This window comes from Hyperolius riggenbachi, chromosome 10 (genome assembly GCF_040937935.1).
Source record: "Hyperolius riggenbachi isolate aHypRig1 chromosome 10, aHypRig1.pri, whole genome shotgun sequence".
Taxonomy (NCBI): domain Eukaryota; kingdom Metazoa; phylum Chordata; class Amphibia; order Anura; family Hyperoliidae; genus Hyperolius; species Hyperolius riggenbachi.
The window spans coordinates 14,921,432-14,936,748 of record NC_090655.1 but is presented as its reverse complement, the minus strand read 5'-3'; the positions used below and the strand labels follow the sequence as shown (position 1 = coordinate 14,936,748).

Here is a 15,317-nt window from a genome sequence, read left to right as displayed (position 1 = left end):
CCACTAAACACCAGGGAACTGTATAGGGGAGGGTGGGGGCCACTAGACATCAGGGAATTGTATAGGGAAGGGATGACCACTAGACACCAGGGAATTGTATAAGGAAGGGAGGACCACTAGACACCAGGAAACTGTATAGGGAAAGGATGACCACTAGACACCAGGGAATTGTATAAGGAAGGGAGGACCTACCACTAGCCACCAGGGAACTGTATAGAAGTTGGAGAGGAGCAATTAGTCACCAGGGAACTTTATAAAGTGGACAGTAGACTTTGAGGTTGGCCCACGGCTAGGTCCCCGTGTTCAATATTGGCCCACTTTGTATCCAAGTTTGACATCTCTGTATTAGAGACCCTTGGCCCCTCCTTTCACCTTTATCTAAATCAGGCAGTGTCCCTCTAGATGGGAGACCTCTTCTCAGACCAAAGAAGCTAGGTGAGAAGTTTATGGTACCACCCACCAGTTAGATCCTCCACGCCCGCTATCAGAGCAGTGACCCTTTAACTATATAAAAGTTTTCCTTATTGTTGCAATAAGACACTGTTAATAGTGACACAAATCTCTGTTAAATCGTGGAGAAAAAAAGCAGAGGGAGAGCCGGAAGCCCAATCTAGTGTAATATCGTTAGGTCACCAGGACAATATATAAAAGACAAGAAGTATACTCACAAATAAGGGTTGCTGGGTGAGGCAACCACTCGTCAGCGCTTGTGGGGAAGTACCGTCCCCACTCGGCCTTGTATGGTATGATGCTGGTCGCTGCTCCAAAAAAAAGGATTCTGTGGTTCACGGGAAAACCCTTTTAACCAATCCCCCCTAAATCTAAGGGGTAAACGCTAAGTACTGTAAGAACTGGAGGCGCCCGTTTCTAATGTTGTTAAATGTACAGAGATCTCCAAAAGGCCGTATCCAACAATAACTTATGTGGTGTCCTACCTTTTAAGGTTCCTGTTCTAGATATATAAATCAGGATTCTGATAAAAAGTTCAAAAATATTTATTTGACAAACGGTGCCCGGAAACAGGACCACCCTGGTGTTAGGCATGTTACTGACCTGAGGAAGCGGTTTTTACCGTGAAACGCCTTGTCGAGTGCACAAATAAATATTTTTAAACTTTTTATCCGAATCCTGATTTATATATCTAGAACAGGAACCCCGAAAGGTAGGACACCACATAAGCTATTGTTGGATACGGCCTTTTGGAGATCTCTGTGCACTAAACATTAGAAACGTTCTTAGCGACACAAATCGGCAGTCTGTTCTTGGGCTCCATAATCCGCTCTGCTTGAAGGCAGTAACTTTGTTGTCGGTGTCATAAATCACCGGTGTCGTTGAGACTTGAGAAATAGGCTTTTTTCAGAAAAAAACTATTGTTGTTAATGATGTATGACAACAAACATTGCATCAATATGCATTAGCATGACTCTGCAAAGGCTTGTATGAGGCAACATATGACTAAAGCCGTCTGTTTTGTACCCCGGGTACCTGAGCTGCGCCTGCTTAATATGTAAGCGGCATAACTACGAACCCTCGCACGATGTTACAACGTTAAAGGGAAGATGTCGGGGCTCTCTGTCTTTTTACTTGTTTAAAGTGAACCTGAACCGAGTAAAATTATTTAAAGTGTATGTGTATAAGTAAATGATGTACCTGCTTAACCTCTTCAGGATCATAGGTTTACACCCCCCCCCCCAGTGACCAGGCTATATTTTATAAATTAGGACTCTGCAGCTTTAATGGCTTGCTGCAGAGCCACAGATCCGAGGACACAAATGAATCCCCCCCCCCCCTTTTTCGGCCCACCAACAGGGATTTCTGTTGGTGGGCTCTGATCGCTGCAGTGTTTTTTTTTTTTTTTACTAATTAAATTGTCTAACAATAAAAATTACAGTATTTTTCTCTTTTATATACCAGAACCTTCCCCCCTAACGCCAGCCAATCACAGTGATCGGCTCTCATAGACATCAGCTAGTTAGTGTTAGGCGTAGCGGTTGGAAGGTTAGTGTTTGGCGTATCAGAAGGCAGGTTAGTGTTAGGTGTATCAGTAGAAAGGTTAGTTTTAGGTGTATCAGAAGGACGGTTAGGGTTAAGTGCATCAGAAGGAAGGTTAGTGTTAGGCGTATGAAAAGGAAGGTTAGTGTTCGGCGTAGCGGTTGGAAGGTTAGTGTTTGACATATCAGAAGGAAGGTTAGTGTTAGGTGTAGTGGTAGGAGGGTTAGTGTTAGGCGTATGAAAAGGAAGGTTAGTGTTCGGCGTAGCGGTTGGAAGGTTAGTGTTTGACATATCAGAAGGAAGGTTAGTGTTAGGTGTAGTGGTAGGAGGGTTAGTGTTAGGCGTATGAAAAGGAAGGTTAGTGTTAGGCGTATGAAAAGGAAGGTTAGTGTTAGGCGTATCAGAAGGTTAGTGTTTGGCGTATCAGAAGGAAGGTTAGTGTTAGGCGTATCAGAAGGAAGGTTAGTGTTAGGTGTAGTGTAGGAGGGTTAGTGTTAGGCGTATGAAAAGGAAGGTTAGTGTTAGGCGTATGAAAAGGAAGGTTAGTGTTAGGCGTATCAGAAGGTTAGTGTTTGGCGTATCAGAAGGAAGGTTAGTGTTAGGCGTATCAGAAGGAAGGTTAGTGTTAGGCGTATCAGAAGGAAGGTTAGTGTTAGTCGTATCAGAAGGAAGGTTAGTGTTAGGTGTATCAGAAGGACGGTTAGTGTTCGGCGTAGCGGTTGGAAGGATAGTGTTTGACATATCAGAAGGAAGGTTAGTGTTAGGCGTATCAGAAGGAAGGTTAGTGCTAGGTGTAGTGGTAGGAGGGTTAGTGTTAGGTGTATCAGAAGGAAGGTTAGTGTTAGGCTTATGAAAAGGAAGGTTAGTGTTAGGCGTATGAAAAGGAAGGTTAGTGTTAGGCGTATGAGAAGGAAGGTTAGTGTTAGGCGTATGAGAAGGAAGGTTAGTGTTAGACGTATGAGAAGGAAGGTTAGTGTTAGGCGTATGAGAAGGTAGGTTAGTGTTAGGTGTATGAGAAGGAAGGTTAGTGTTAGGCGTATGAGAAGGAAGGTTGGTGTTAGGTGTATTGGTGAGAAGGTTAGTGTTAGGTGTATTGGTGAGAAGGTTAGTGTTAGGTGTATTCAAAGGCGTAGCAATAGGGGTTGCAGAGGTTGCGACCGCATCGGGGCCCTTGGGCCAGAGGGGCCCCGAAGGGCCCTCACTCAACTACAGTATTAGCTCTCTATTGGTCCTGTGCTCATAATAAACACTTCTATAGATACTTTGAATAGTAGTAATCATTAACAAACTGTTCCTCATTCCCTTCTTGCACCTCTGACACTGTAGTTGCCATTGGCAGGTTTTGGTGTGCCGTATCAATTGTTATGTATAGAGTGCTTGGGGTACCCAATGTAAAACTTGCATCGGGGCCCACAGCTCCTTAGCTACGCCACTGGGTGTATTGGTGGGAAGGTTAGTGTTTGGTGTATCATAAGGAAGGTTAGTGTTAGATGTAGCGGTTGGAAGGTAAGTGCTAGTCGTTTCAGTAGGGGTTTATTGATAGGGGAGAAAGTAGAGGAAGGCTAGAGAAGGGTACTGTTGACAACAGCTATAATTGAGCCCTTGGCAAAATTAACATGAGGGGGGGGGGGGGGGGGGTGCTGGTTTGTTGCAAACCAATGGGGAACCGGGTGCTTCTGCCAGGGCTATGACCTGTATATACTGTCACTTCTTCCATGCAGGGACCCAAAGTGGGGTGCCTGCGGCAGTGGAGGACCTGAATGGATGGAGGAAGGTGTGTAATTTGTGTGGCGACTAGCCTAGCGAGAACAGACACTGTACAGCCTCATTGGCTTCTATTGATTCCATTGGTGTTGCTTCATCACATCTGTGCCGATCTATTCAGTTTACCGTAGTTCCCCTAAACTGAACTTTTTATGTACAGTGTGAGCCCAGCCTAAACTCCTGTACAAGATCAGATACTAATTGCAGCGGGAACTGCATGACAGTTTTTTTTTCCCCGGACACGCCAAGGAGAATAATATGCAAATTACTACTCTTAAGTGCAGAGACAATACAGCTGCCCGGTATGGTCAGCTACTGAAAGCACAAGCAGAGAGCACATGGATGGTAAAGCTCAAAGGACCCTTTCACACTGGCACGGTGCATCGAGGCAATTTACTGCACTTCTACCGCAGGGCAATGAAAGTCTATGGGTGCTTTCATATTACCTGCAGTGCGGTGCGCCAGAAGTGCTCAATATGACGCACTTCCATAACTACGTTGCCACACGTACCTGCGTCGAACTGCGGCGGACCGAAAGTCATGTAAGTCTATGGCGGCGCAGGTATTTTAAAAATGTTGGAGGCGGTGGTGCAGTGACATGCGCGGAAACATATTTTTACAATACGCTTCCGTGCACTTCTGTATACCCGAAACAGGAAGTGACCACAACTGCGCATCACTTCCTGTTTGGCTGGATGCCGGTAGGAAGATACTGCATAATAACGTGGTATTCCACGAAGGCCTGTTTTTGGCAGTGCAGCCGCTGCACTGCACCGCTAACACCAATATACAGTGTGAAGCCGGCCTAAGACTTCCAGAAGAATGAAAGGCAATTCTACCTTTAGCAAACACTTCTCTTTCAGCTTACAGCAACAGATTTACATATGTAACTTTCAGCAATTCTTCCTATATTCTTTTATGACCCAACAGACAATACTTTTTAGAAACCAGTCCAGGTCTGCCAAACGAGTTACGTTTTCCAACCTTAGCAAGCCACGCGCTGTGTGCAGTCACCTTCCGACTGCCATGTTTGGCAGCTACATAGTCTATAAGACACTATCTTGGTCATTTATCTCATTATACACTTGCTTAATTCTAACCTGTATTACGTCCCAGAGAACAGTTCAATTAAGGTCTTGGCAAAGTGTGTGGATTTTAATTGGGAATTAAGGAATATAAATAAAACATGAAGTGTAAGGGAAAGCCTAATGTATGGGGTTATTGCACGGTGTGCAGAAATAAGAAATACATATACATATAGAACTGTAAGTAGAACTGCTTACCAACAAAATTATTCTAAAGATACAGTCTAGCTGTTCTGAGCTAAAACAGGAGGACTAAAAAAAAAAAAAAAAATACACATGAGCATAAAAAAGTAAAACTATTATTACTGTCTACTAGATGATAAGGGCTTCATTGCAGCGCTAGTTACCATACAGTGCAGAGTGAGTGCTGTGCCTATATATATATATATATATATATATATATATATATATATATATATATATAATGCATTCTTGGAGACTTTATAGCTGAACAAAGCAAGCAGAGGTGTAAACAATCTTACTTTTTAACTACTTAAAGAGACTCTGAAGCGAGAATAAATCTCGCTTCAGAGCTCATAAATAGCAGGGGCATGTGTGCCTCTGCTAAAACGCCGCTATCCCGCGGCTAAACGGGGGTCCCTTCACCCCCAACCCACCCCCCGCAAAAGTGTGTCGTAGAAAAAGTCGCTGGCTGTCTCTTCCTGGAGGCAGGGCTAACGGCTGCAGCCCTGCCTCCAGTCGCGTCTGTCAGCGGCGCATCGCCGCCTCTCCCCCGCCCCTCTCAGTGAAGGAAGACTGAGAGGGGCGGGGGAGAGGCGGAGATACGCGCTGACAGACGCGCGTGGGGCAGGGCTGCGGCGGTTAGCCCTGCCCCAACCAGGAAGCGCTCCCCCGGTGTATCGAGGGGGATTTGGGGGTGAAGGGACCCCCGTTAAGCCGCGCTATAGCGGCGTTTTAGCAGGGGCACACGTGCCCCTGCTATTTATGAGGTCTGAAGCGAGATTTATTCTCGCTTCAGACTCTCTTTAAAGGAGTTATCAGGCAAAAAAAAAATGAGTTTCACTTACCTGGGGCTTCTACCAGCCCCATGCAGCCATCCTGTGCCCTCGTAGTCACTCACTGCTGCTCCAGTCCCCCGTCACCAGCTAGTTTTGTTTTTGCCGACCTCGGAGGTCGGCGGGACGCATTGCGTACATTTTTACGCATTCCCGCTGGTGCAGGAACATTAACACCTACATTTTTACGCGCTAGTGGTTTAATACGTACATTTTTACGCGTTAGTGGTTTAATGCGTACATTTTTAAACTACCAACGCATAAAAATGTATGTGTTAATGTTCCTGCACTAGCGGGAATGCGTAAAAATGTACGCAATACGGTCCGCCGACCCCAAGGTTGGCAAAAACTAAACTAGCTGACGGAGGGGGACCAGAGCAGCAGTGAGTGACTACGAGGGCACAGGATGGCTGCATGGGGCTGGGAGAAGCCCCAGGTAAGTGAAACTCATTTTTTTTTTGCCTGCTAATTCCTTTAAAGTGGACCCAAATTAAAAATACAAGATTCCAGAAATAAAATCTATTTTCTAAATTATAATAATAAATAGCAGCCTTTTTTCAGCTGCATGACGACAAATATAAAATATTTTACATTTATTGGAGGCACCCCTCCCTTCCTTTCATATTGCCGGGACAGAATCCGTCAGACTGGTGGAGTAGGAGGTGTCCAGCAATGGAGGAATTGCTAATGGCTGCCACCTAACTCTAGTTATGAAAAGAGAAGGGTGAAAAGCATGCACTGAAATGCTCATAGGCTTGAAGGAGTGTTTATTTATCTTTGTATGTGTCAGAGTGCTGCAACTAAATATTTTGAATTTAAAAACATGTTTGGTTTGGGTCCGCTTTAAGGACTGCCGTAGTTGAAATCTACGCCCTGTTTTGATGGCTATCTGGCTAGCAGGGCGTAGTTTTCAACTTAACGCTGCTGCGTGCATCCGCCGTTTTCGTTGCTCCCGCCATCTCCCGCCGCAGCTCACTCACTCTGCCTGTCTCTATGACAGCAGCGCCCTGTGACCCGGTCAGGAGCAGATTTTATTAGCTCCTGGCTGTGTCCATCAATGTAAGCAACTCCCATTGGCTTACATTGAAAGAGTCAGGAGCCAGTGAAAGCAGCTCCTGACCGCCTCACAGGAACTCTGGCGTTATAGAGACAGCAGAGTGGGTGGCCCAGGTTCCAGACGTGCGGCGGTGACAGCATTGCGACAGGTATGCGCGGCAATTCATCAGGGTTTCGCCGTTTCTGTACCAGCAGTCCCTGGTCCTTAAAGAGGCAGAGACCGCTGGTACTTAAGTGGTTAACATATAAACTGCAGCAAAGGGGAACATACCTCACAATTTTTTGAGATAAGAAAGAGGGGCATTTTTAACCACACCCCTAATCATGCCCCCGACACACACTAAGTTACAAATTGTTTTTTCTTAGCTTTCTTGGCTCCCGTTGCACACAACAGGAGCCCGGAGTAAGCAAGGCTTTATGCCCATGCATGGAAAAAGTGGAAGTGCATAAACACCCCACAAAACCGTGCATGAGCAGCCCCGGGCCCCACAAAAGCAGGGCCCTTTCCGGTGTTTCCCGAAGGGAACCTCCCCCTTTGTCTTCGGCGCATGGGGCTTTTGGGCCCTCCAACACCCGAAGGATAGGAGGACCCCAACCTGCCCAGTGGTTACCCAAAGGGCCTGGCCATGTGGCCCTGCACATGGTCCGGGTGGCTCCCCCAAGAGGGAGCCGGGGAGGGGACCGAAGTCCCCAAGGGACAAGTCCCCAGTGCCAGCAAGCTGGCCCCCAACCTTGCGGCCGTCGTTATCAAAATTCCGCACTCATACTATAAAGATTTAATTCAAAAAATATGTAGTTTTAGAATTCAATCCCCACTGGTCCTCTCTATCCTGGTTAACTTTCCTTCATAACAACTTTTGGAGATGAGAAATGCATCAATTTAAAGCCAATGTAACCCCCGCTGCTAAAAAAAAGAAACCAGATACTCACCTAAGGAGAGGGAAGTCTCTGGGTCCTAATGAGCCTTCCCTCTCCTCTCCCGGTGCAGCGCTGTCTCCCCCGTTCAAAGCCCCCGCCGCGGGGGACTTTGGATGTCTTCGGGAGCAGAGTCCTCCTGAAGACAGGCGGCTCCATACTGCGCATGCGCGGTGACGCGATAGATGGCGCTTGCGCGTGCGCAGTGTGAAGCGGCCCATCTTCGGTAGTACCCGGGCTCCCGAAGACTTTCCGAAGTCACCTTCGCCGGCGGAAGGAGCAGTATTTGACCAATTTAGCCAAACACTGCTCCCGGAGACAGCGTAGCACCGAGGGCACCGGGAGAGGAGAGGGGAGGCTCATTAGGACCTAGAGCCTTCCCTCTCCTTCGGTAAGTATCTGGGTTCTTTTTTCAGCAGTGGGGTTACATTGTCTTTAAAGGATGGAAATGAAATTTGGAGCCAATTAAACACATTTGTCAGTAAATAAATACATATATTTACACAGATCAGTACATCAGTCCTGAAAGAGGGACAAATGTGGGAGAAAGAGGGATGTGGTTCCCCAAAGAGGGGCTGTCCCTCTGAAAAAGGGACTATTGGGAAGTGTGGGGGAGTGTCAGAGAAAGCTGGGGCATCAGAACAGCAAGTCAAGTGTTTTCAATTTTTCCTGGATTACTGAATGGCCAATTATAAGGCAGGGGATCTGCATGTAGTAGGTTTCTGTGCCAGAGTTCACCTCAGCAATATACCTGTGTGCAATTCTGTTCAGGGCAACACAGAAGGTAAAAAGGACTGCAAAAAGCTGTAGAAGCTCACAATGCACAGCTTTCATACCAAAATAGCACTTAAGAGACTAATCCACTGCCTGGGAGCAAAAGCATTAAAATGGCAGTATATGAACAATCTTAAAGTGAACCTGAGAGGGTACACTGGCCCGTATTACCCCATGAGCACCATGGCATCCCTCGCAGTCCTCTTCGGTCCCTCCATAACTCATGATAATCCGGGCAGTCATCTACTTCTGCGCATGCACACCCTTTGTTGCGCTCCCGGCCTTTGGAGCGTTCGCCACCTGCACAGTAGTATTGTGCAGGCGCAGAACGCTCCAGGAGACAGGAGCACGGCTGAGCCGCGCATGCAAGAAGAGATATTTCCAAAAAAGTAACTTTAGCAATATGCCAAGCCAAAAAACATAGGCAACGTTAATACATGCGAGCGATAAGGGTTGTTGTTTTTGGGGGGGGGGGGGGGGGGGAACGCAATTTCAGTGTTTGCCATAGGCTCTATATTGCCCAGATATACCCCTGTATGTCAGTTTACAGTGTAAAAAAAAAATAAACCGCCCAGCTGAATGCCACCACAACAAACTCCCTCCACTCTCTCAAATACTACTCCCTTGTAGTTTTTGAGAAAGTGTAGTATGTGAGAGCAGCAGAGGTGAGGCTGCAGCAGTCAGAGAGCTGCAATGCAGCTGTATTTCACACACCACGCCAGTAATGCATATCATTACAGCCCTGAACTCGATAAACACAACACAGAGTAAGGCTGGCTTAACAATAACTGATGAAATGTTCTGGCTCCCGGGAAGCCTGTGTGTATTGTCAATGCAATCTGCTTTGTCTTTTACATTTCCAATACACAGAAGTCCACGGCATCTGAAGGCTTTGCGCTAGTATGTTTAACAAAAGCCAAAGTTGCAGGAGGAAAAAAAAGTTAAAATTTAAAAAAACATTTACATTAAAAAAATAGTTATACAAATATACTGATCAGTCAACATAATTAAACCGAATATTCTGTAGACTAATATTGTGTAGGTTGTCCTTGTGCTGGCAGAAGAGGTCTGGCCCTTCCAGGCTAAACTCCACAAGACCTGTGAAGGTGTCCAGTGGTACCACTGGATAGTGTACTGGTTAAGGGCTCTGCCTTTGTGGCTGGATAGTGTACAGGTTAAGGGCTCTGCCTTTGTGGCTGGATAGTGTACTGGTTAAGGGCTCTGCCTTTGACATGGGAGATCAGGGTTTGAATCCTCGCTAGAGCCAGTACCTATGCAGTAAGAAATCCTTGGGCAAGACTCCCTAACACTGCAGGGTGGCCACTTGAGCGCCCCCCAGTGGCTGCAGCTCTTGAGCGCTTTGAGTCAAACAGGAGAAAAGCGCTATACAATGTTAGAATTAATATTATTATAACCAAGATCTTACCAGCAGATCCTCAAAGAGAACCCGAGGCAAACCTTGGGTCAAAAACAGATACTTAAAAAGACAACTGTAACGAGAGGTAAATGGTGGCTGCCATATATATTTCCCTTCAAGCAATGTCAGTTGCCTCGCAGCCCTGCTGATCTATTGGGTTGCAGTACTGTCTGAATAATGCCAGAAACAAGCATGCAGCTAATCTTGTCAGTTCTGACAATGTCAGAAACACCTGATCTGCTGCATGCTTGTTCAGGGGCTATGGATAAATGTATTAGAGTCAGAGGATCAGCAGGATAGCCAGGCAACTGAAATCAGCCTCCATATCTTCAGCTGTCCTATAAGAAGAGGGAATCCTCTGGGTCCTATAGAGGCTTCCCATGTTCTCAACCTTGCTGCTGTTCACTGGGACACTCCGGAAGATCCAGTTAGTGCTCCTCTTTATACAGGAGCACGCCTTTGTAGTAGCACAGAGCTGGTCACTGCGTAGGGACAGCCATACTCTGGCAGATGCAGTACAGCTGCACTCATGCATAAAGAGGAGTGTGGCAGGATCTGAAATCTGACAAGCTCTTTTTGTATTTCTTTGGTAGGTCTGGGAGTGGCAACGGTGGTCCAGATGATGATGTGGGAAGCCTCTATGGGATCCCGCCGATTCCGTCTTCTTAGGTAAGTATACCCTTCTTTTCTTACCCAAGGTTTGCTTCAGATACACTGCAAAGGGAATGTGAAGTTAATTAAAAAAAAATATAAAAACAAGGAACACCAAGAGCCCCAATAGTGTAATATGTACTGGTAAATGGTTACTAGATAGAGTAAATATTAATACTCACAAACCAGGGTTACCATTAGGCAACCACTGTAAAGGCAGGTGGGGAGATTTTCCTGACCCCACTCAGGAATAAGAAGTCGCTCTCTGTAGATGAGAAAAAGGGGGTTCAACCCTCCACCCAGGGTGGACTCAATATTATGCAGGAGAACAAAGGCGCCAAAAGGATAAAAGGAAGCTAAATGAGCTTAAAAACCAAATTCTTGGTAAATAGAGGAGGTAGTGGTGGACTTACCTCCTCCAAATAGACACACAACGACTGTAGTCAGAGGTGCCTGGCTCTTCTACTGACCACATATGCTATTGCTCCGTTGTTATTGCCTGATGAAGCGGGATCAAACCTGCGAAACGCGTTGCATATTTGGAGTTCATAAATAAAATATATTGACTGTTTTTACTACAGTCGTTGTGTGTCTACTTGGAGGAGGTAAGTCCACCACTACCTCCTCTATTTACCAAGAATTTGGCTTTTAAGCTCATTTAGCTTCCTTTTATCCTTTTGGCGCCTCTGTTCTGCTTAATTAAAAAAATGTTGATACCTACTTCAGTAATAGGATGCCTTTATATGGTCCAGAGGTTTCCTGGATTCTCCTTCTCACATTAGTAAAATAGTATTTCTCTTCCCCCAGGCATGGCTGAGGACGAGCACATCCAGATTGGGCATGAGTTAGTAAGCTCGGGCTTGCTCAGAAGTACGAAGCTCTTCTACACATGGAAATGAGCTATGCATGAGCAGCTTCATTCTTCAGGACATGTACAGACCTTACTCACCCGGTCCACCTTGCCCACGGCCTAGAACGCAGCCAGAGGATAAAGAGGAACCCTACACTGGAACGGTGGATTCTACAAGGACCTGGGACGCCTCTGGACCATCCTGACCGATAAGTAGCAAACATTTTCCACCTCCTCACTTCAGGTCTCACTTAACCTATTAGTAACTTCAATAGAGTTATCTCATTTGAGATAAGTGCTCTGCTTTTGACTTCAGTCCACAAAACTCGTTGTGCTGTAAATTCTTGGAATGCTTTGCTTTCTCTCTACTGAGCAGAAAATATAGAAACTTAAAGCAGAAGTCCTCTGTTATTGTCTCGCACTGCCCCCTAGTGACAAGTGGCCATAAATACACATTACAGCAGTACTAATTAGAAGCAGGGAAAGGTAACAAATAAGAAATAAAAAAAATGTGTTAAAATAAATTGGCCTGGAACATTTGCAAGTCTCTAAATATTATTATTATTATTATTATTTAGTATTTATATAGCGCCGACATATTACGCAGCGCTGTACAGTGTATATATATATATCTTGTCACTAACTGTCCCTCAAAGGAGCTCACAATCTAATCCCTACCATTGCCATATGTCTATATTATGTAGTGTAAGTACTGTAGTCTAGGGCCAATTTTTAGAGGGAGCCAATTAACTTATCTGTATGTTTTTGGACTGTGGGAGGAAACCGGAGTGCCCGGAGGAAACCCACGCAGACACGGAGAGAACATACAAACTCTTTGCAGATAGTGCCCTGGCTGGGATTCGAACCAGGGACCCAGCGCTGCAAGGCGAGAGAGCTAACCACTACGCCACCGTGCTGCCCTGGCTTCTAAAGAGTTAAAGTCCAGTGAGTTGTGAATGAACTAATTTTCTTTTCCAGCACATCCCACAGATGTTTGGCTGGATTGAAGTCTCGGATATTGTGTCGGCCATCACACCAGGTGACTATGCAGAGAATAAAATTACTGCATCAGCTGCAGATCACACAGCGGCAACAGGAACCAGTTAACGGGTACTCACTTGTTCTGCATCATGTTCATGATCACCCAATCAGAGGGGTACACGTTCTTCCCAATCAGGTTCTTGAACATAATGAAGGTTTCCATGAGGAAGTCCTGAAAGTAAACAAAACCAAATTAAATGTTTTTCTGTTGATTATTGTGCACACCAATGTTACACATGTGAAAAAGTAAATACCCCATTTAGTCCTTCAGGCTGAGATCTAAATCTATCATTTGATTAGCATTAAAGAGACTCTGTAACATAAATGTCATCCTGTTTTCTACCATCCTACAAGTTCCTAAACCTATTCTAATGTGCTCTGGCTTACTGCAACACTTTCTACTATCACCGTCTCTGTAATAAATCAACTTATCTTTTCCCTGTCGGATTTGTCACCCTGTGTCTGGAAGGCTGCCAACTCTCCAGTGTTGTTGATCTGTTATGCACGCCCCCCCCTCCACGCCCCTCTATGCACACTCCGCTGTGTGTTATTTACATTAGGCAGCCTCTCTGCTCTCTTATCTTTTACAAGCTGGATAAATTGTCCTCTGTTAGGCTGTGAAAGGAGCTGGCTGACTGGGCGGTCACATGCTGAGGAATTACAGACACCGGGCAGAGCTGTCTGCAGGAAGAAACAATCAGCCTGTCACTCTTCAGTGGATGATAACTGCAGGGGGAGGAAGGCAAACACACAAATGATCTCTTGAGATTCAAAAGGAAGGCTGTATACAGCCTGCTTGTGTATGGATGTATTTTCTATGTGTGGACATATTGTACATCAACCTAGACAAGACAAGACAAATAACATTTATATTGCGCTTTTCTCCTTGCGGACTCAAAGCGCCAGAGCAGAGCAGCAGCCACTAGGGCGCGCTCTATTGGCAGTAGCAGTGTAAGGGAGACTTGCCAAAGGTCTCCTACTGAATTAGTGATGGCTTACTGAACAGGCAGAGCCGAGATTCGAACCCTGGTCTCCAGTGTCAGAGGCAGAGCCCTTAACCATTACACCTTCAGCCAACCTACTTCCTACTTAAATGGTGGCCATTTTGTTTGTTTATAAACACACTTTTAAAAACTGTTTTTGACCACTTTTAATGCGGTGGGGAGCGGCGAAATTGTGACAGAAGGGAATAGGAGATGTCCCCTAATGCACTGGTATGTTTACTTTTGTGCGATTTTAACAATACAGATTCTCTTTAAGCTTCTGGTTAGACTGACTTTAAAATTTTCACCTATTTGAAACCGAGCCACCAAAACAAAACAGGCACTATTGTTCAATTAACTGACAGCTGGTCATGTAAAGCAGAAACGAAAGAGACAGTCGGCTCTGCTGACAGACCTCTAATCGTGTGGTGTATATAGGCTGGATGTACAATACAAATTCTAAAACAATGCACGAGTCAAACACATACTGGTGCCTGGTGAGGAAGGTTTTGGGGTGCTGGGTGCTTACAGCCCGACAGCCGTTTCGTGCACAGTGCTGCTTTCGAAGCTGTAACAAGGGGGCGGGGCACCACTTCCAGCTATATCAGCATTGGTCACGTAGCTCAACTTCGCCCCTTTATACCTTTTCCTGGTTGTCAAAGTTACTAGACACCAACCAGCCAGCAACATTTGTCTAGTTGGGCAGCCGGGGTGATGAGTCTGTATCCAAGGCGACATCGCCGAGCATGTATACCCACTAAACCAGATGTGTATTACATCTATTGAATGCCAGAGGGGTATAAATCATCCCTCTTAAACGGGATGCAAATCCGTAAGTTCGCTCAAAGTCACGGCAGGCCAGAAATATCAATATAGCCTAAAAAAGTAAAGAGCGGGTAAAAAAGAGGGAAGCAGTAAAGCGGCTAAATGACCAGGGCTGTGGAGTCGGTACAAAAACTCCAACTCCTCAGTTTATTGAAAGGACCAACTCCGCAGGCCTGTAAGTGACATTATGCACGCTCACAAAAGGTCCTCTAAGGATGCAAAGTTACCTTTAGGATGTACTGTACAGGGAGTGCAGAATTATTAGACAAGTGGTATTTTTGAGGAATAATTTTATTATTGAACAACAACCATGTTCTCAATGAATCCAAAAAACTCATTAATATCAAAGCTGAATATTTTTGAAAGTAGTTTTTAGTTTTAGCTATTTTAGGGGGATATTTGTGTGCAGGTGACTATTACTGTGCATAATTATTAGGCAACTTAACAAAAAACAAATATATACCCATTTCAAGTATTTATTTTTACCAGTGAAACCAATATAACATCTCAACATTCACAAATATACATTTCTGACATTCAAAAACAAAACAAAAACGAATCAGTGACCAATATAGCCACCTTTCTTTGCAAGGACCCTCAAAAGCCTGCCATCCATGGATTCTGTCAGTGTTTTGATCTGTTCACCATCAACATTGCGTGCAGCAGCAACCACAGCCTCCCAGACACTGTTCAGAGAGGTGTACTGTTTTCCCTCCTTATAAATCTCACATTTTATGATGGACCGCAGGTTCTCAATGGGGTTCAGATCAGGTGAACAAGGCGGCCATGTCATTAGTTTTTCTTCTTTTATACCCTTTCTTGCCAGCTACGCTGTGGCGTACTTGGACGCGTGTGATAGAGAATTGTCCTGCATGAAAATCATATTTTTCTTGAAGGATGCAGACTTCTTCCTGTACCACTGCTTGAAGAAGGTGTCTTCCAGAAACT

The 15,317-nt window shown here is 45.3% G+C and overlaps 1 protein-coding gene across 1 annotated transcript in view; it reads right to left on the bottom strand.

The window, feature by feature from the left end:
* Nucleotides 1-15,317, bottom strand: part of DOCK1 (dedicator of cytokinesis 1) — a 589,023-nt gene that overhangs the window by 200,022 nt on the left and 373,684 nt on the right. The window contains exon 30 of the mRNA XM_068258876.1: nucleotides 12,639-12,733. Coding sequence (XP_068114977.1) covers nucleotides 12,639-12,733 — 95 coding nt within the window. The remainder of the gene's footprint in view (nucleotides 1-12,638; nucleotides 12,734-15,317) is intronic.